This window comes from Candoia aspera, chromosome 17 (assembly GCF_035149785.1).
Source record: "Candoia aspera isolate rCanAsp1 chromosome 17, rCanAsp1.hap2, whole genome shotgun sequence".
NCBI classification, from domain to species: domain Eukaryota; kingdom Metazoa; phylum Chordata; class Lepidosauria; order Squamata; family Boidae; genus Candoia; species Candoia aspera.
In genome coordinates, this window is record NC_086169.1 from 6006020 (window position 1) to 6025085 (window position 19066).

Consider the following 19066-nt stretch of genomic DNA (forward strand, 5'->3'; position numbering starts at 1 on the left):
ATTTCTACAAGCAAGGATTTTTTTATTAGTAATCTTTTGAGTGAAGGGAGAGTTTCTCTGCTGAGCCCAAACAGGTTGGGGTGAAAATATTTGGAGCAAGTCAGTTGAACTCAGTGGGACTTGTTAGTCATATTTAACTATTGATTCCAGCGGGTCTGCCCCAGATATAGACAGTTTAGTTCTCTGCAAGAAAGTAAATGTAGTTCTTTAAAATAAGGGGGTGGAGAAGGAGGGGTAGATAGAATTTGGCTTCAGTCATTAATGCAATTTGATCCTATGCCTCTGTATATTCATATTTATTTATTTATTGTTTGTTTGTTTATTCGATTTATAATGAATGTCTCTGTCGCAGACAGACCTTTTTGTAACATTTTCCCCACCACAACAATCCTGCCAGGTAGGCTGGGCTGAGAGAGAGAGGGACTGGCCCAAAGTCACCCAGGGACCCTCCAAGGCTGAAGTGGGCCTTGGATCTGGGACTCCCCAGTGCAAGTCAAACCCATTCACTGCTAAATCACCCAAAATTTATTCTGCACCCATTCCCCCAACCCACCCAGACACAGAAATTGCAGATTGGCTCACTTTGCTTTGAAATACAATCAGAGTGAAATTGCAACGTTCTTAAAACAAGCAGCAATCTTTTCATAAATTTAGTCTAAACTTCAGAAATGAAACTACATTCAAAAGATGGGAGTGTGACTGAAGCTCTTCCTCAAGGAGGTGTGGGCTGGGAAAACTGTGAAATTTGCATTTGAATGCAATCTTACTTAATTGTGCATTTTTTTATCAAGCAGTACTGCAACCAAAATTAGTTATCATCCCCAAACAGCAGCTTGCTGAGGTTGGCCATGCAGCCTGACCTTTTGAAAAAAAGGCAACCCAAACCTCTGTTAGATACAGATCTGTGGACAAAGGGCATTGATTCATTCCTGAAAATAGTGAACAAAATATTATCTGTGCAAAGGAAACGGCTTGCAAGAACGATGCCTACCAATGCAGATTGCAGGTGTTTAGAGAAACGTTGCCAAATGCACCCGCCCTTTTGAAAAGGGACATTCTGGATGGGGGAACGGGATGGGAGAAATGGGGGGAAAACAGAAGACCCACATTGACCGCGTCCTAAAAATGGGACACTGAAATTGACCGATGGTCAAAGTGGAGGGAAGGAGATTGACCGATTCCCCCAAAGGAGATAGGGGATTTGGCCTTTCCTCTGCGGGAAGTCTCTTGGACCAGGTTGGCCTGAAAAGACCGGGCCAGGCTGTGATTCTCACCACAAGATCCGAGCCTGGCGCATCCGCCCGGGCTGTGGGTGGAAAGGGTTGAGCAGAAAGTGTTGCTTAATTGTCAGCATCTCAGCACTTCAAAGGAAACTGAGGCTGTTCTCTCTCTGGCTCAGCTTTGCAGGTTTCCAGGTCCTTCCTCCCCTGCTTGAGACCAGCTCATAAGCGACTGCACCGGGGGAGTAAGAGCATTGCGGGGCTCTCAGATCCTCTGCCAACAGATTTATCTGCCTTGGATCCAGCTACCATCCAGTTTGGACATGGAGAGCAACAAAGGATTAAAGTTTATAATCTGGTGCATCATTTTAGGTAAGGCTTTTTTTTTACGTCTTCATGATGTCTGCATTTGTTTAATCCAGTGCTTTTCAAACTTGGCAACTTTAAGATGGGTGGAGTTCAACTCCCAGAATTCCCCAGTCAGCCTGCTTTAAGATGTGTGCACTTCAACGCCCAGAATTCAACAGCCCAAAGGGGGAAGGTCAGAAATGGTGATCACATGACTGTGTGGGATGCTGCAATGGCTGTAAGTGCGAGGACCAGTCTCAAGTCGTTTTTTCTAGGACTGTCATAAGTCCAAACCATCACTAAATGAATGGTCATTAAGTGAAGACTACCTGTACTTGATTTTCTGCTTGTGCCTTCTTTTCCTTTTCTTGGTTTTCATCTGGGGCTTTACTTTATTATGTGACCCTGGGACGCTGCAACCATTCTAAATACATGCCAGCTGCCAAGCGTCTGAATTTTGATCATGTGACCGCAGGGACAATGCAAGGGCCGCCCAGAGTCATCTACAAGATGGGCAGCAGAGAAATTTGATAAATAAACAAACAAACAAACAGTCATAAGTGTGAGGACCGGTCGCAAGTCACTTTCTTCAGCACTATTGTAACTCCAAATGGTCGCTAAACGAATGGTCGTAAGTCGAGGACTACCTTTACGCATCAATATCTTCACTTACTGGGCATAACCCCTTTTGTTTATAGCCATCTCTAGTGAGGACCATTGTTTTAGTACTTGAGCCTCTTCTTCATCAGCTCAGTTTGTGAATAGCTGTCAGTAAGTACTTGCAGAAGCTCTACAAAGAGGAGGCTATTACTTTAAGATCATAGTTTGAAATTGCAAATTCTCTGTTTATAATATTCCTGGAACACTGCCTAGTTTAAGTAGCAAATTTCACAACCTTCCAATTTCTTTATGTTTTGTTCTAATTTTCAAATAATTTGCTTTAGAGATTATACTCCAAAAGAGGGTTGTTGTTTATTCGTTTAGTTGCTTCCGACTCTTCGTGACTTCATGGACCAGCCCATGCCAGAGCTTCCTGTCGGTCGTCAACACTCCCAGCTCCCCCAGGGATGAATCCATCACCTCTAGAATATCATCCACCTTACCCTTGGTCAGACCCTCTTCTTTTGCCCTCCACTCTCCAGGCTGTCCTGTCTTCTCATTGTGTGGCCAAAGTATTTCAGTTTTGCCTTTAAGATCATTCCCTCAAGTGAGCAGTCTGGCTTGATTTCCTGGAGGATGGACTGGTTTGATCTTCCTGCAGTCCAAGGCGCTCTCAGGATTTTCCTCCAACACCACAGTTCAAAAGCATCGATCTTCCTTCTGTCAGCCTTCTTTATGGTCCAGCTCTCGCAGCCATATGTCACTAGGGGGAACACCATTGCTTTAACTATGCGGACCTTTGTTGTCAGTGTGATGTCTCTGCTCTTAACTATTTTATCAAGATTGGTCACTGCTCTTCTCCCAAGGATTAAGTGTCTTCTGATTTCCTGACTGCAGTCAGCATTTGCAGTAATCTTCGCACCGGCTCCAAGGCTTTGAAACGGAGATGAGCACCGCCCCCTAGAGTCGGACACGACTGGACTTTACGTCAAGGGAAACCTTTACCTTTACCTTCGCACCTAGAAATACAAAGTCTTTCACTGCTTCTACATTTTCTCCCTCTATTTGCCAGATATCAATCAGGCTGGTTGCCATAATCTTGGTTTTTTTGAGGTTTAGCTGCAAGCCAGCTTTTGCACTTTCTTCTTTCACCTTCATCATAAGGCTCCTCCGTTCCTCTTTGCTTTCAGCCATCAAAGTGGTATCATCTGCATATCTGAGATGGTTAATGTTTCTTCCAGAGATTTTAACTCCAGCCTTGGATTCCTCAAGCCCAGCATGTCGCACAATGTGTTCTGCGTACAAGTTGAATAGGTAGGGTGAGAGTAGACAGCCCTGCCGTACTCCCTTCCCAATCTTAAACCAGTCCGTTGTTCCGTGGTCTGTTCTTACTGTTGCTACTTGGTCGTTATACAGATTCTTCAGGAGGCAGACAAGATGACTTGGTATCCCCATACCTCTAAGAACTTGCCACAATTTGTTATGGTCCACACAGTCAAAGGCTTTAGAATAGTCAATAAAACAGAAATAGGTGTTTTTCTGAAACTCCCTGGCTTTTTCCATTATCCAGCGGATATTGGCAATTTGGTCCCTAGTTCCTCTGCCTTTTGTAAACCCAGCTTGTACATCTGGCAATTCTTGCTCCATGAATTGCTGAAGTCTACCTTGCAGGATCTTGAGCATTACCTTACTGGCATGTGAAATGAGTGCCACTGTTCGATAGTTTGAACATTCTTTCGTGTTTCCCTTTTTTGGTATGGGGATATAAGTTGATTTTTTCCAGTCTGATGGCCATTCTTGCGTTTTCCAAATTTGCTGGCATATAGCATGCATTACCTTGACAGCATCATCTCGCAAGATTTTGAACAGTTCAGCTGGGATGCCATCATCTCCTGCTGCCTTGTTATTAGCAATGCTTCTTAAGGCCCATTCAACCTCACTCTTCAGGATGTCTGGCTCTAACTCACTGACCACACCATCAAAGCTATCCCCGATATTGTTATCCTTCCTATACAGGTCTTCTGTATATTCTTGCCACCTTTTCTTGATCTCTTCTTCTTCTGTTAGGTCCTTGCCATCTTTGCTTTTGATCATACCCATTTTTGCCTGGAATTTACCTCTGATGTTTCTAATTTTCTGGAAGAGGTCTCTTGTCCTTCCGATTCTATTGTCTTCTTCCACTTTCACACATTGCTTGTTTAAAAAAAATTCCTTATCTCTTCTGGCTAACCTCTGGAATTTTGCATTTAATTGGGCATATCTCCCCCTATCACTGTTGCCTTTTGCTTTCCTTCTTTCTTGGGCTACTTCTAGTGTCTCAGCAGACAGCCATTTTGCCTTCTTGGTTTTCTCTTTCTTTGGGATGTATTTTGTTGCCGCCTCCTGGACAATGTTGCAAACTTCTGTCCATAGTTCTTCCGGGACCCTATCTACTAAGTCCAGTCCCTTAAATCGATTCTTCACCTCCACTGCATATTCCTTAGGAATATTAGTGAGCTCATATCTAGCTGATCTGTGAGTCTTCCCTAATCTCTTTAGTCTGATCCTAAATTGTGCAAGAAGAAGTTCGTGATCTGAACTACAGTCAGCTCTGGGTCTTGTTTTTACCGACTGTATAGATGTCCGCCACCTTTGGCTGCAAAGGATGTAGTCAATCTGATTTCGGTGTTGTCCATCTGGTGAAGTCCACGTATAAAGCCGTCTCTTAGGTTGTTGGAAGAGAGTGTTTGTTATGCAGAGTGAGTTGTCTTGGCAAAATTCTATCAGCCTATGTCCTGCTTCGTTTTGTTCTCCCAGGCCATGCTTACCTGTAATTCCAGGTGTCATTTGACTGCCCACCTTAGCATTCCAGTCTCCCGTGATGAAAATAACGTCTCTTTTAGGCGTGTTGTCCAGTAGGTGCTGCAGATCCCCATAGAACTGCTCTACTTCAGCTTCTTCAGCATCTGTGGTTGGGGCTTATATTTGGATCACTGTGATGTTAGATGGCTTGCCCTGAATTCGAACTGAGATCATTCTATCGTTTTTGGGATTGTATCCAAGCACCGCTTTAGCCACTTTACTATTAATTATGAAGGCTACTCCATTTCTTCTGTGGTCCTCTTGTCCACAGTAGTAGATCTGGTGGTCATCTGATGTGAAGTGGCCCATTCCAGTCCATTTCGGTTCACTGACGCCCAAAATGTCTATCTTTAATCTTGACATCTCACCAATAACCACATCCAATTTGCCCTGGCTCATAGATCTTACATTCCAGGTTCCAATGGTGTGTTGATCCTTAGAACGTCGGATTCGCTGTTCACCACCAGCACCGTCGGCCGCTCGCCGTCCTTTCGGCTTTGAGCTAGCTGCGTCATCACGTCTGGGGCTAGTTGAACTCATCCTCTGTTCCTCCCCAGTAGCATTTTGACCATCTTCCGACCTGGGGGTCTCATCTTCCGATGGTATACCGACATATTTCTGGTTGTACTGATCCATTGAGTTTTCACGGCAAGAATACCGGGGTGGGTTGCCATTCCCTTCGCCGGGGATCGCATTTAGCCTGACTTCTCTGTCACGACCTTCCCGTCTTGGGTGGCCCTTCACGGTTTAGCTCATGGCATCATTGAGGTGCTCAAGCTCCAGCACCACGACAAGGTAACGATCCTTTGCTGAAGCCAAAAGAGGGTAGATACAATAAAATCTAAGACTCTAAAAATCTAAGACTGAGTGGGGGCCCAGCGACCTACAGACGAACTAGACTCCCCAGTAGAAGAACTGGTCCGCGGGTGTTGATTTTTGCTTTAAGAGTTGAGACCCCAGGACTTATTGTGGATCACCCACCATTCTTTTAGTCATCAATAGCCTGTCAGTTCTGCTGAGATTCCTCCAAGTTGAATGGAGTACTCCCTCCCATGTGTGAGAGGCAGGAAAGGGAGTACAAGTTATTGATTGAGAAGGACTGTATGGGAATACTCGCCTCCTGAGTGAGAGAAAGGGGGCGAGGAGTAGTGGTTGTGTTCCCCCCCACCAACTAGTGAGAGAAGCCAAGGGGGGCACAGTAATGAGTGGGTAGGCGATGGTGAGGCCCTGACAACGCCAAGAGCCTGGGCTGGTGCGTTTGAAGGGCCCTCCATTGCCTTGTGATTGAGTGAGCGTATGAGGGGGTGAGTGATTGTATGCTTGGATGGAGGAATCTCTATTTTTAACCAGTGGTCTTTGGAGTCCAGGATTGGGGGCAAATGGATTACAAGCCTCAGGGGATTGCAGGGCGGGACAGAGGATCAAGGTGGTGATGGGCCAGGGACGTTATGATGGGAGCCAGAGGGCAGGCCATCTACGGGGAAGACGCCCCCGGTGCTTACTACTGGTGGTGTGTTCTGGCCCTCTGTGCTCAAACCCAGACCCTGGTCAGCAGACCCATGGAGGCCCTGATCTACGGCTGCTGCTTTGTAATGCCAGGTCTGTTACCAACAAGGCCCCCCTCGTTTGCGATTTGATCGCAGATGAGGGGGCGGATCTGGCATGTATTACTGAAACCTGGCTGGGCCCGAAAGGAGGTATCCCTCTTTCAGAGATGTGCCCAGCCGGGTTTCGAGTATGGCACCAGCCGAGATCTCAGGGCAGGGGAGGTGGGGTGGCTGTTGTCATCCAGGAATCTCTTGTGGCCTTCAGGGGCCATGGTCTACAAGTGACTGGGTGTGAGACCCTGTTTTTCAAGTTGGGTTCTCAGGAACAGTTGGGGGTGTTGCTGCTGTACCAGCCTCCCTGCTGCGTAGCAACCTCCCTGCCTGAGCTGCTGGAGGCCGTCTCGGGGTTGACGGTGGAGTTCCCCAGGCTTATGGTTCTGGGGGACTTCAACCTGCCATCCCTGGGACGGACCTCGGAGGCAGCTCGGGAGTTCGTGACCACCATGGCGGCCATGGACCTGATTCAGATCATTCGAGACCCAACTCGGGACAGTGGCCTCACCCCCGACCTAGTTTTCTTGTCGGAGCAGTGGCAACGTGATCTGAGGGGAGAGTTACAGCTATCCCCACTGTCATGGTCAGATCACGCCCTGGTGCGCCTGAGATGCTCCTATGCTGCCCCCCTCTGCAGGAAGGCAGGACCCGTTCGATTGGTCCGCCCCCGGCGACTAATGGACCCAGCAGGGTTTCAGAGGGAGCTGGGGGTTATACCCGGGGATCTGCTGCCTGGAAGAGGGAGGCAGCCAGGGCCTTGGACAGGATAGTGCCTGTGCGGCCTCTTATCCCATCAAACCCGATACTCCCTGTGGTTCACGGAGGAGCTGAGGGTTCTGAAGAGGATTAAGAGACGTCTAGAGCGCCGCTGGAGGAAGACAAAGACCAAATCTGACCGAACACAAGCTAGAGCTGCTATTACGGCCTACCTTGTGGCAGTAAGAGCGGCGAAACGCCAGTATTTCTCCGCTCTTATTGCGTCCGCAGAATGCCGCGCAGCGGCCCTGTTCAAGATTACCCGATCCCTTTTGGGGAAAGGGGACCTAGAGATGGTGGATAAATTTATAAAATAAATAAATAAGTAAGACTCGAGAGCTCATGTAAACATTGGCTGTTTCATCCTCCAATCACCCTGAAGTCCATTCCATTCATTTTGCTTTAATTCCCATGCTTTCTGTGAAATCAGTTTCTGTTTTGTTGTCATAGTCCAGACCTGCATTCTTGTCTCTATGATTCTGTGAACCTGGAGCAAAACAGTTGTGGGTCCCTATGCAGAGGCAACATTTCCCATCAGTCGCTTCCTTCTGCTTGTGCGACTGGCATCTGGAAGCCACACACCTTCCCCAGAACGAGGGCAAAGAAAATGAATTAGTTCTGGTAAACAATGATTTTTGAAGGGGATGCTCTACCATCATTTTAATTATTAGACAAAGCAGAGAAACAAGTTATTCAGCGATCGCTAACAATTATTGTAACCCTTGTATTATCATTTTCCTCTCCCAAGATCTCAGTTGTTGGAGCAAGGATGACTAAGGTGAGCAAACAACAGGAGAAAGAGATCCACCACTCTGACAAACAGACCACAATTTGGACGGGTGTGGAGCTTTCCTTCCAGGTTGTTTGAACAGCAAGATAATTGGCACATTTTGGATAGGGTTTTAATTTTGCTGGCAAGCCCACAAGAGGAAATGCAGGATAAAAAAAACACCCCTCTCTGGAGATCTTCAAGAAGATATGAAGAGGACCAGGGCTGGAAAATTGGAAGGAAACAGATGGTGAGATGGTTCTGTACTAGACTTAGGAGAAACTCAGTGCGTTCAATTGCAGTGAGCAGCAAACAAATCCCTCCCAACTCTAGGATTTTCCAATACCTTGTCTCTGTGAGTTCCATGGACCAACTAGGCATCCTTCTTCTCCTGAGTTCCACTTTAAGTAGTCCCAGAATCAGAACAGGTGCTGCCTTGTCCCAGGCTTGGTCGCCTTTGCATCTTTTTCTCCTGTCTGTTACTGCTGCCAGTGATCACATGGACAGAAAAACGATTTTTACAACAGTAGAAAAACTAACAATCTTGCTGGTGCCATAGATAACAAGCCATGAAGATTCTTTCAGTGTAGTGTTGTTCTATTTGTTTATGACTATGATGCACTCAGGCACAACTGCACATTTAAAAATTCTTTGTGGGAGTCGTACGTAACATGTCAACCATGTTATTTCTGCGGTGTTTTCTCTCTCTCTCTCTCTAAATGTCCAAGGAATTGAGCAAAGTGAAAAGCAGGAAGACGGTTAGGTTAGGAACGCACCTGCATTTTGGACCGGGTTTCTCGGTGGGGTGTGATTTGCAGTATTGCATGCCTTCCTCTTCAGGTGCAGGCGTTGCTGTGAGGATTAAGGATGATGGACATAAAGTCATTTACTTGCCTAAAGGGGAGTCAGCGAAACTGGGCTGCCCCTTTTCTTCCGATCCTGAAGATAACACCCCGGATAGCGACTGGGACATTCAGTGGAAGCAGCTGAAACCTGGTCCATACTCCCAGTACAACCCGGTGAGTTGGGGATTTTATTTTATTTTTTAAAGTCCTTCATAACTGGGGGCCACGCCAGACTGACTTCCCGTCTCTTGCTTTAGAAAGCAGAAAGCTGCTCCCAGTCTTCGTCTGTTCCTCCTAACAGGCCAGGAACTGATTCGGCCTCCTGAAGAGGAGATATGGTGATTCTCTGGTTTGGGTTAGATGAACAAGGAACCAGAGCAAATCAGTGTTTTCAAAAAGAGCCCTAACGCCTGGGTAAGATAGGGAAATGAGACACTTTCAGCCTTTTCTCCCTGACATCTTGTAATCTGCCATTTCAACCAGCTGGTATAATTACATTTTTGCGGTTTATGATAAACTTGGGTGGATCCAGCGTTATCTCAGCCCTCGGGAATCTTCTGGAAACACCTGAGCCCCTGAAAGTTTAATCAGGCATTATCTGTTGCCCAGAATCTCTTTTTTGAATCATAAGGACCAGGAACTTGCCTCTTGTGCCTAATCACCAAACACATCCGGCATTATGCCTTTTCCTCCAATATTTCGTCAGCTCCTGGGTTATCATGACCACCGTATCATCTACCCGGGGCCTCCTGAATTCCAGCAGAGGGTGGGATTCACCTCCGCAGATCCCAGCCTGTACGATGCCTCCATGCAGCTCCGCGATCTGCAGATTAGCGATTCCGCGACCTACGAATGCGTAGTGAAGAAGGTCACTGAAGCTACCCACAGAGTGACAATCAACGTTCAAGGTAAAACTCAGCTCCCCAACCCCCATTCAGTGCTGCATTGAGATTAGAAGGAAACAGAGTTATCATTTTACGTAGAGCTTATTTGACTAAGAAGAATTCTTTAACTGTGTCCACGATCTGAGGTATCAGTGTTTCGCATTTGTGGAATCATAAGTAATGTTTTGAGATTCTTTTCATGCAGTGTTTTTCCCTGACTTCATTGCACAGATGCCCACCCAGAGTGTTTTGATGCAGTAGGTTTCACAATTGAATTGAGAATGTTTTCTGGCAGTGTATGTTTCAAAGTTACAATGGCACTGAATAAATGGTACCTACAATGGGTCCTCATAGTTCTGGCCATCGCAGCATGCCTGTGGTCACATGATCACATTTCCCTATGTTCCCTGCTGGCTTCACACAAGCAAAGTCATTGTGGAAGCCAGCAAAAGTCGGAAGTCGCAGTCACGTGAGGTCCTTGCTTAACGACCTGTGCGGTCCTCACTTGACAATTGCAACCAGGACTGCTGGAATTGCTGTCACTAAGTGACATGGTCACCTGACATCACGCTTTATGACCGCGTTGCTTAGCAATGGCAATTCCAGTCCTAACTGCTGTCATAACCCAAGGACTACCTAGGTAGTCCTCGGGTTACTTCCATTCGTTCAGCAACCGTTCATAGTTATGACAGCGCTGAACGAAGGGGATTTTTGACCTGTCCTTGGAGGTCCACTGTTGCAGCTTCCTCACAGTCACATGATCGCAATCCCTCAGCGCCCCGCTCACAATTACAATGTTGAAGCAAGGTATTAGTCACGTGATCACGATTTCTGACATTCTTTGTCAGCTTCCCACAAGCAAAGGCACTGGGGTTGTCAGCAGGAGGTTGGAAGTCACAGTCACATGAGGTCCTCACTTAACAACCCGTGCAGTCCTCACTTAACAACAGCAACCAGGACTGCCAGAACTGCCATCGCTAAGCGATGCAGTCATGTAATGTTACACTTTATGACCAGATCACTTAGCGACAGCAATCCCGGTCCCAATTGCCGTTGTAAGTCGAGGAATACCTGTACTCAGTTTTGTAACAGCACAGAGAATTGTCTTTTTGCAGTGTGTTTATCAATATCCAGGAAAGGAACTTAGGCATTGAAACTAGGGAGGGAAGGCACGAAGGGTGTCTTGTGTAGGTGCGGCAGCCATATTTACAAAGGACATAAACCCAAACAGAGGGGAAAGGTTAGTAATTTATTTTCTCTGTTGACCTACCTAGAAAGACCAGCACAACCTCAGTGCTTGATAATTGGCGAGGTGGCATACGGGCAGGACATCACTCTTCGTTGCTTCACTTCCCTGGGCTCTCAGCCACTCAGCTACCATTGGTCCATGTTGAACAGAAATAATTTCCACGATTGGATGCCTTCAGCAAGTGAGTGTCACCATGCCTGCAGCAGGACATACCCTCAGGGTGGCTGGAAACGCAAGAAGAAATAGGCTGTGACCATAGAAGAGGCAGGGCCGCATTCTGCTTACAGAACTCCCTGCCACTAGATGTTGGCAGTGGCTGCTAAAATGAGGTGGCTATTCCAGAAGAGTGGGAGAGAGAAAAATAGCAGAGGGTGCAGACATCTGGGGAGAGGTATTACGGATAAGTTAAGCTTCTGAATCTGAATCTGTCTGTACATGTTCAGGAGCAGTGCTTTAATGCCAAGATTTTTTTAAAAAATGGATCCAGCCTCTCAGCTCCGGCAGCCCTGTAATTCTTGTGTCTGTGTCCACCAGGCTCTGTTCCCGGGGATCTTCAGATCAGCGACTTGTGCGATGACCACGTGGGCACCTACCAGTGCAGCGTGGGCAACAGAGTTGGGGTGGCCTACTGTTCCGTGGATATTTATTTAGGAGGAGGTAAGGCCCAGCAAAGTTTGGAAAGCTGGAAGGAGCAGGCAGGACTGCTGGGGTTATAATGGGGAGGCAGAAAACTGGAGGATTCTGAGATGAGTGTTTATTTCCTGGAAGTCTGAGACAGAACTACTTAAGCATATACCTGCTGTCCTATTTGCACATCATCCCTGTAACCCAAGATTCCTGGCTTAGGGTAGCACACTGTGAGCAAGCCATCTGCTCATGAGGTATGGTCCTTTGGAGAAGACAATAGATGATGATGATGATGATGATGATGATGATGATGATAGCCAGTTTGGTGTTGTGGTTAAGGCACCAGGCTAGAAACTGGAGACTGCGAGTTCAAGTCCTGCCTTGGGCACGAAGCCAGCTGGGTGACTTTGGGCCAGTCACTCCCTCTCAGCCCTAAGAAGGAGGCAAAGGCAAACCACTTCTGAAAAACCTTGCCAAGAAAACTGCAGGGACTTGTCCAGGCAGTCTCCAAGAATCAGATGTGATTGAATGGATTAAAAAATATATATTATTAAACTACAAATGCAATTGACACAAATCAGGAAGCATTTAAATATACAAATTATATTTACATCACCTTGATCACCTTGATTGACCAGACTGTCACTGGACAGAGTCCTGCTGGTTGCAACGCACTTTCCATTCGTCTCGAATTCTGGCTTTTCTTCTCCAGGTTCAGCCAAAGTCCTTGACTATTGGATCTTCCCATCTCTTTGGAGGTCATCCAAGAGGTTTTTTTACTTCTCTTGGATACCATTCAGCAACTGCTATTGCCCAACGGCCATCCGACATGCGCACGACATGTCCTGCCCAGCGTAGCTTCTGTTTTTGATATTTGATGATGACACCATTTATTCCACTTCCTGTTCTAATCTGGCTGCTTGGGATGTGGTCTCAGAGAAACTTTCAGCATGGATCTTTCCATAGCCCTTACTACTTTTGAAAGCTCTTCCTCTTCTGCCTTTGTTAGCAACCATGTTTCACTTCCATATAGCACCGCCAATAAGACAGTCAAATTAAAAAGATTGGCACACAGTTTTCCATCAATCTTCTCATTCTGTAAGACTTCCCTAATGGAGTTGTATCTAGCCCATCCAGCTTTCTTTCTTCTGACCAGTTCTTCTCTTTGATCGTTGTTCATTTTGATTAGCTGTCCCAGGTAGACATAGTGGTCAACCTCTTCAATAAGTTCATTCTGAAGCCTCATTTGGAATTTTGGAAGGTTCCCTGTCTGCATATATTTTGTTTTCGTGTGATTCATCTTTAGACCCACCTACTTTTGGCGTCAAGTTGTTGAAGCATTTTTTGCAGCTTTTGAGCATCCTTTGCAATCAGTAGAACGTCCGCAAATCTGAGATGGTTTATCTTCTCTCCATTTATATCAATTCCATCTTCCTATTTCATTTTGCGCATGATATTTTCCAAACAAGCGTTGAAAAGTTTAGGTGAGAACATATCACCTTGTTTTACACCTTTCTCCACTGGTATTCGTATTTCGGTTTCAAAGAGAGTAATATTTGTGAAGCAGTTGGTATTTGCTTCTTTGAGCAGCGTGATGTAGTTGGAGTTTATTTCTTGTTCACTGATCACTTGCATTACTTCATTGACTTCGACACTGTCAAATGCTTTTTCATAGTCCACAAATGTGATCGCAAGCGGTTAGGGTTAGGGTATATTTACATACATACATATATATTTATTTATTTATAAAGGATCTAGTCACTTTATATATGAAGTGTTTAGTCAAGCAGCAGTCCAGAAGCTTGTCAATCTACATTGACCCAGAACAATAAGCCATGATCCTGGCTTAGAATAGAGTAATTTTATTTGAGTCTTAGACTGGAAGAAAAAGTAAAATGCCATCGATAAAGAGCATAGATTACATAAGACTAAGATAATGATGGTGGTGGTGGTATCAATATATTTCAAAAACATCTGAACTGTAAAAATTACAAGTAATTCAAACCAGTCCTGTAGGCCAATGTTTCTCAACCTGAGCAACTTTAAGACGTAAAGGTTCCCGTTTAGTTGTGTCCAACACCAGGGGGCAGTGCTCATCTCTGTTTCATGGCCGAAGAGCCGGCATTGTCCGAAGACACTTCCGCAGTCATGTGGCCAGCATGACAGTCATGGAACGCTACCTTCCCACCAAAGTGGTACCTATCTATCTACTCACATTTGCATGCTTTCGAATTGCTAGGTTGGCAAGAGCTGGGGCAAGTGCGGGAGCTCACTCCGTCACATGGTGCTTGGGTCTCGAACTGCCGAACGTGCAACCTTCTGGTCAACAAGCCTGGTGTCAGGGTCAGGCTCACTTCGCAATAAGGCACGGACTCACTTAATGGGTATTAAGGATTTCCGGTTTATTGGAATGGTAGCTGACAGAACGAAAAACGGGAACGGGGGTGCGGTGGTGAGGCGTCCTGTTTATACCCTCTTGCGGGGTCCCGTGCTCCTCCACCCTTCATTGTCCCCTAATCCCCCTTGATGGGTTCCTTGATGGCTGCGTGGGCATTTTCCTGGTGTCTTTCCGTGTCCTCTTGATTCCGGTGTGTGCTCCCGGGCACCAGGTGCGGCTTATCTCTGCTTATCTGAAGCCCTTCTTTTCAGCTGTATATGTGGGTGCTTTGGGTGCTTGTTTTAATCCCTGATTTAATTATCTCCTTCCTCTTTTCCTTGATGATCATGATCTACGTTGTGAGGCTCTTTGCGCCTTGCAACGAGGTCATGACACCTGGCGTCTTAACCACTGAGCCACCACGCCCACTACTTTAAGATGGGTGGACTTCAATTCCCAGAATTCTCCAGCCAGCAGGCTTGCTGGGGAATTCTGGGAGTTGAAGTCCACCCATCTTAAAGTTGCTCAGGTTGAGAAACACTACTCTAGGGGTTACCAGAATGCAATGAATCCTCATAGCTAAACCCCGCCCCCAATATTTTGAAACTAAATCATGATCCTGGTTTGTCATGAGGTGCAAAGGTGGACAGAGCGACTTGCACATCTTCCCCTTTCCTCTCCTCCCAGCCCTACCTCTCAGGGTTGTTGTGGCGGAGGACAACCACTCATAGCAGGTGGGGGGACAGGATGGGAGAGCCAATCTCGTGCTGCCCTTGCTGCCAACGTCACTCTGCCAATCCTTGCCCTGGCTGCAGGTTGGAGCAAAGGCTGGATCATCGCGGGTTCCGTGATCATCGCGCTGCTGGCCCTGGCACTCATCATCGGGGGTGTGATCTGGTGCTGCTGGTGCTGCTGCGGCAAAGGTGGCGGTGGCGGGTGCTGCGGGCAGCAGTGCCCCAGCTGCTACTGCGGGAAGGAGTACTGCTGGGACTGCTGCTGTTCGTGCTGCTCGAATGACAAGCCACATCAGGAATATTCCCAGACCAAGGCCAGTGACATCTGGTGAGCCTTTCGGGCTGGGAGGGGAGCCAATTACATGGCCCAGAGCTGAGGGGCCTGCATATGTCCAACTCCGTCACTTCAGGGTCTCCAAACTTCTGGTCTACACTGGACTGAAACCGCTCTTCCCAGGGTCCAGAACTTTGCTCCCCCAGTTTCCTTCCTCCCTCCCTCCCTCCCTCCCTCCCTCCTTTTCTCTCCCTCTCTCTCCCTCAGTTTTTTTCTTCTCTCCTCCATCATCTAGATTCACTTTGGGGAGTGCTAATAGAAATCTGGTCTGGCCTAAGGAATGACCTAATTCAGATCATGGCAAAGACACAAAATGAGCCGCCAAGGAGCCCACTGAAACCTGGCCCAGCATCTTCCCACACCAGGCTCTGCTTACTCAGCTTGGTGTGCCAACCCAGGCATGGCATAGGTGGTCCTCCTGGGGCTGGCCGGGTGCCTGGCACCTGACTTTGCTGTTAGGAGAAGGATTCCCAAAGAGAGGAAGGAAGGAATCATAAGGATCTGGAGGGATTTTTTTAAAATCCAGAGTTGATTGGCACAAAAGGAATGAAGGACACTCCAATATAAAAGTTTAAGCAGTCTAACAAGGAATGATGGAATAAACAAATGAATAAAGGAGTAATTATCCTTGGATAGCCTAGAGCTGAGGAAGAGCAGGGTACAAATTCCTAAATCTTTTGCTGTTTCCTCCAAGCCCTTTTGTGTTCCAGCAAGGGAACCATTAGGAAAATTACATTTCCTTCTTCCGAGAGAGTGAATGGGTACCTGGAGAGGTGCACTGTTCATTTTTTTAGCCATGACAGATATTATATCTATCTATAGTGTCTTTAATAGTTCAATGTACATCCTAAACTCTCACTGAAGGACAAAAAGCATGTACCTAGCACCCCCTTTTCTCTTGGGGTGTCTGCAACAACACCCCTGTGAGGTAGGTTAGACTGAGAAGGAAAGAGAGACCATGAACTCGGCCCCATCATTCTCCCATGGTTAAGGGCAGAGTGGAAGCTGGTCTCCCCCGTCCTAATCTTAAGTATTATACAAGTTTTGCAGCCTGTTGCAAAAAGAGGGAACAGAAGAGATTGATTTAGCTCATTGCAAGCTCCAGAGGGATTTCCGTCTTCTCGGGCCCAGACAGGTGGGGCACAAAGTCGATTCTGGCCGTTGAGAAGGAGCTGCCAGCCAGCGAATGCTGAGCAAGCGTTTTCCCCTATCAGCCCTACCCAAAAACCCTGGAAGTTTTTCGCCCATCCAAAGGTTCCATTTGCAAGGGAATCTTATCCACTAATTGAGAGATCAAGTGTCAAGTCATGGTGGTCAGGATGAAGCTGGCGCACCACTGAAAAATCTGGGGAACGTATCAAGATTTGCAAAAGTAAATATACATTTACAGGTAGTCCTCTATTAACGACCACAACTGCGACCAAAATTGTGATCACTAAGTGATGCGGTCATTAAGCAATTCGACATGATTTTACTGCCTTTTTTTGCGGTGGTTGTTAAGTGAATCAAGCGGTTCCCCATTGATTTTGCTTGCCAGACAGCGGCTGGGAAGATTGAAAATGCTGATCACGTGACCACAGGATGCTGAGACAGTCATAAATTCAAAGCAGTTGCCAAGCACCCAAATTGCGATTAAGTGACTGCAGGGATACTGCAACAGTAGTAAGTGCAAGGACCAGCCATAAGTCGGTTTTTCAGCGCTGTCGTAAGTCCGAACTATCACTAAACGAATGGTCGTTGAGGACTACCTCTACTTCTTTATATGTATTTTTTAAAAATTTAGTTGGCCCAGAAGAAACCTCAAAGAGAGGACCCAGTGGGCATAGATGCCAAGTGTCAGAGGACGGTGGGGATAGGGAGACAAGGTATGTAATGGAACATCCCAAAAGGAAGCACAGGTCTCTGGTTGGAACCTGAGAATATACAGTATAATACTGCAATATTTTGTGGCAGTTCTCACATGCTTCTACTCTTCCTGGACTGACCGTGCTCCTTTCTCTTCCTGGACTCATCATGGTCCTTTTTCTTCCTGGACTGATTATGGTCCTTTTTCTGCTCTTTTCTATTCCTGGACTCATCATGGTCCTTTCTCTCCCTGAGCTGATCATGGTCCTTTCACTCCTAGCCTGATCATGCTCCGTTTTTATGCTCCTTTCTCTCCCTGATCATGTTTCTTTCTCTTCCTAGACTGATCATGCTTCTTCTGCTTCTTTTCTTTTCCTGGACTATGTTCCTTTCTCTCCCTGGACCAATCATAGTCCTTTCTCTCCCTGAGCTGATCATGGTCCTTTCTCTCCCTGGACTGACCATGTCTCCTTCTCTCCCTGGACTGATCATGGCCCTTTCTCTCCTGAGACTGGTCATGCTTGTTTTTCTGCTCCTTTCTCTCCCTGGACTGATCATGCTTCTTCGCACTCCAGTGTGGATGCTGAAGCTCCCCCAAGCAGACGGTACAGCCAGGCATTCAGCCAAGCCAGCAGCCTCCATTCCTTGCTCAGCTACCAAATGAAGGGCGTCCAGTACACCCAAGGCCGCAAGTACACCCCTCCCATCGTCCAAGTCAAGATGAGCTCTCCTCCGGACAACATGAGCGTCGTCCTGCCTCTCTCTTCTCTGAATCTGGAACAAGGGCATTTCTCGGAACCCTACGACCCCCTGAAAGGGGGCACCACCTACCCAGACACAGACCCCTGCCCCGACCAGATTAAGGGCGATAGCACCAAGGGCTCTCAGTCTCACATCTACTCCGAGCCACACAATTTCACCTCAGTCAGCTCAGATCCAACTGGGCTTTGCTGGAAGGATGCAAACAGCAGGCAATACAAGGGGACGGTGCTTATGATGGGGTCTTCAATCAAGGAAGGTCTTTTGATATGAGCTGGGGGAGGGGGAGGGCAAGAAATTGTGGCCAACTCTTCATCTCCATTCAAACATCTCCACAACCCCATGAACAAGGATTCAAGTCAGCCTTTCGCTTTTTAGGGGTGACATCTTAGGACTTTCAACGCATCATGCTGCAAAGGGGGCAGAAGATTAAGCCTAGCTATGCTCTGCAAAACCAAGAGGTAAATGTTGTTCTCTCAGTATTGGAGCATGAGAGTCCTTAAGGATCACCCTAGTTTTCTGCCCATGACTGATGTTCCCGGGGGAATGGGCAAGCCTCCTAGAAGAAGTGATCATTCTTGGCAGGGTTGGCAGCATTCTCCTTCCAGACTCCCAGGTCATTTAGATCCTGTGTGATCTGTGAAGTCCAACAGACTTGCTATTGTTTAAACACCAGCCCTGCTGCATGGAAACCATGCATCAAAAAGCAATTGGGGTGATGTTTAAAGGATTGACAAATGATTGCACCGGATGGTTCCCATGTGAGAATGTAAATCATGCATATTTTATCCAGGTCTGTTCTAAAGTAAGCCTGCACTGAATACTATTTATTCCAGGCAGAGGTGCCCTATTGAGCACAAGGCTTTCACCCAACATCTGGAGACCCTTCTTGATTCCTATTGAATACCTCTTCCTTGATTTGCAGGATGCAGAAATGGGCATTTCTGAATCAGTTCAGAAGTCTAAATCTACCATTCAGTGGGGACATCCAAATTGGATCTGTTTTCCAATTTGAGGGTGGGCATCCAAATTAAAGCGAATCACAAATTTAATTTGAACTGACCATGTTGGATTTTTACCTGCTTAGCACACCCCTAAGGAACGAACTTTTTCCCTCACAAAGTCTGGAAAAATTGCAAGCAAGCAGCTTTTAATCTAAGGTCCAGACCTCAACCTGTGTTTTTCTTGTGAAAGAGCTATCAATTAGGCAGCTATTGTTAGCAAATTCAGCGTGAGTAAAATCCTGTTTGCTTCAAGGCTGCCCGAAACTAACAACT

The 19066-nt window shown here is 46.7% G+C and overlaps 1 protein-coding gene across 1 annotated transcript; it reads left to right on the forward strand.

The window, feature by feature from the left end:
* Window positions 1–8135: 8135 nt before the first annotated feature.
* Window positions 8136–18062, forward strand: LOC134506857 (V-set and immunoglobulin domain-containing protein 8-like). The gene is made up of 7 exons (XM_063317221.1): window positions 8136–8144; window positions 8954–9154; window positions 9687–9888; window positions 11139–11300; window positions 11648–11770; window positions 14933–15179; window positions 17606–18062. The coding sequence occupies exons 1-7, from the start codon at window positions 8136–8138 to the stop codon at window positions 18060–18062; spliced, it is 1401 nt and encodes a 466-aa protein (XP_063173291.1).
* The last annotated feature ends 1004 nt before the right edge of the window (window positions 18063–19066 follow it).

Excerpts from the sequence above, each read along its gene's own strand:
- LOC134506857 (XM_063317221.1), top strand. Across the intron at positions 9,155-9,686 it reads CATACTCCCAGTACAACCCG|CTCCTGGGTTATCATGACCA; the intron begins GTGAGTTGGGGA and ends ATATTTCGTCAG. Across the intron at positions 11,301-11,647 it reads GATGCCTTCAGCAAGTGAGT|GCTCTGTTCCCGGGGATCTT; the intron begins GTCACCATGCCT and ends TGTGTCCACCAG.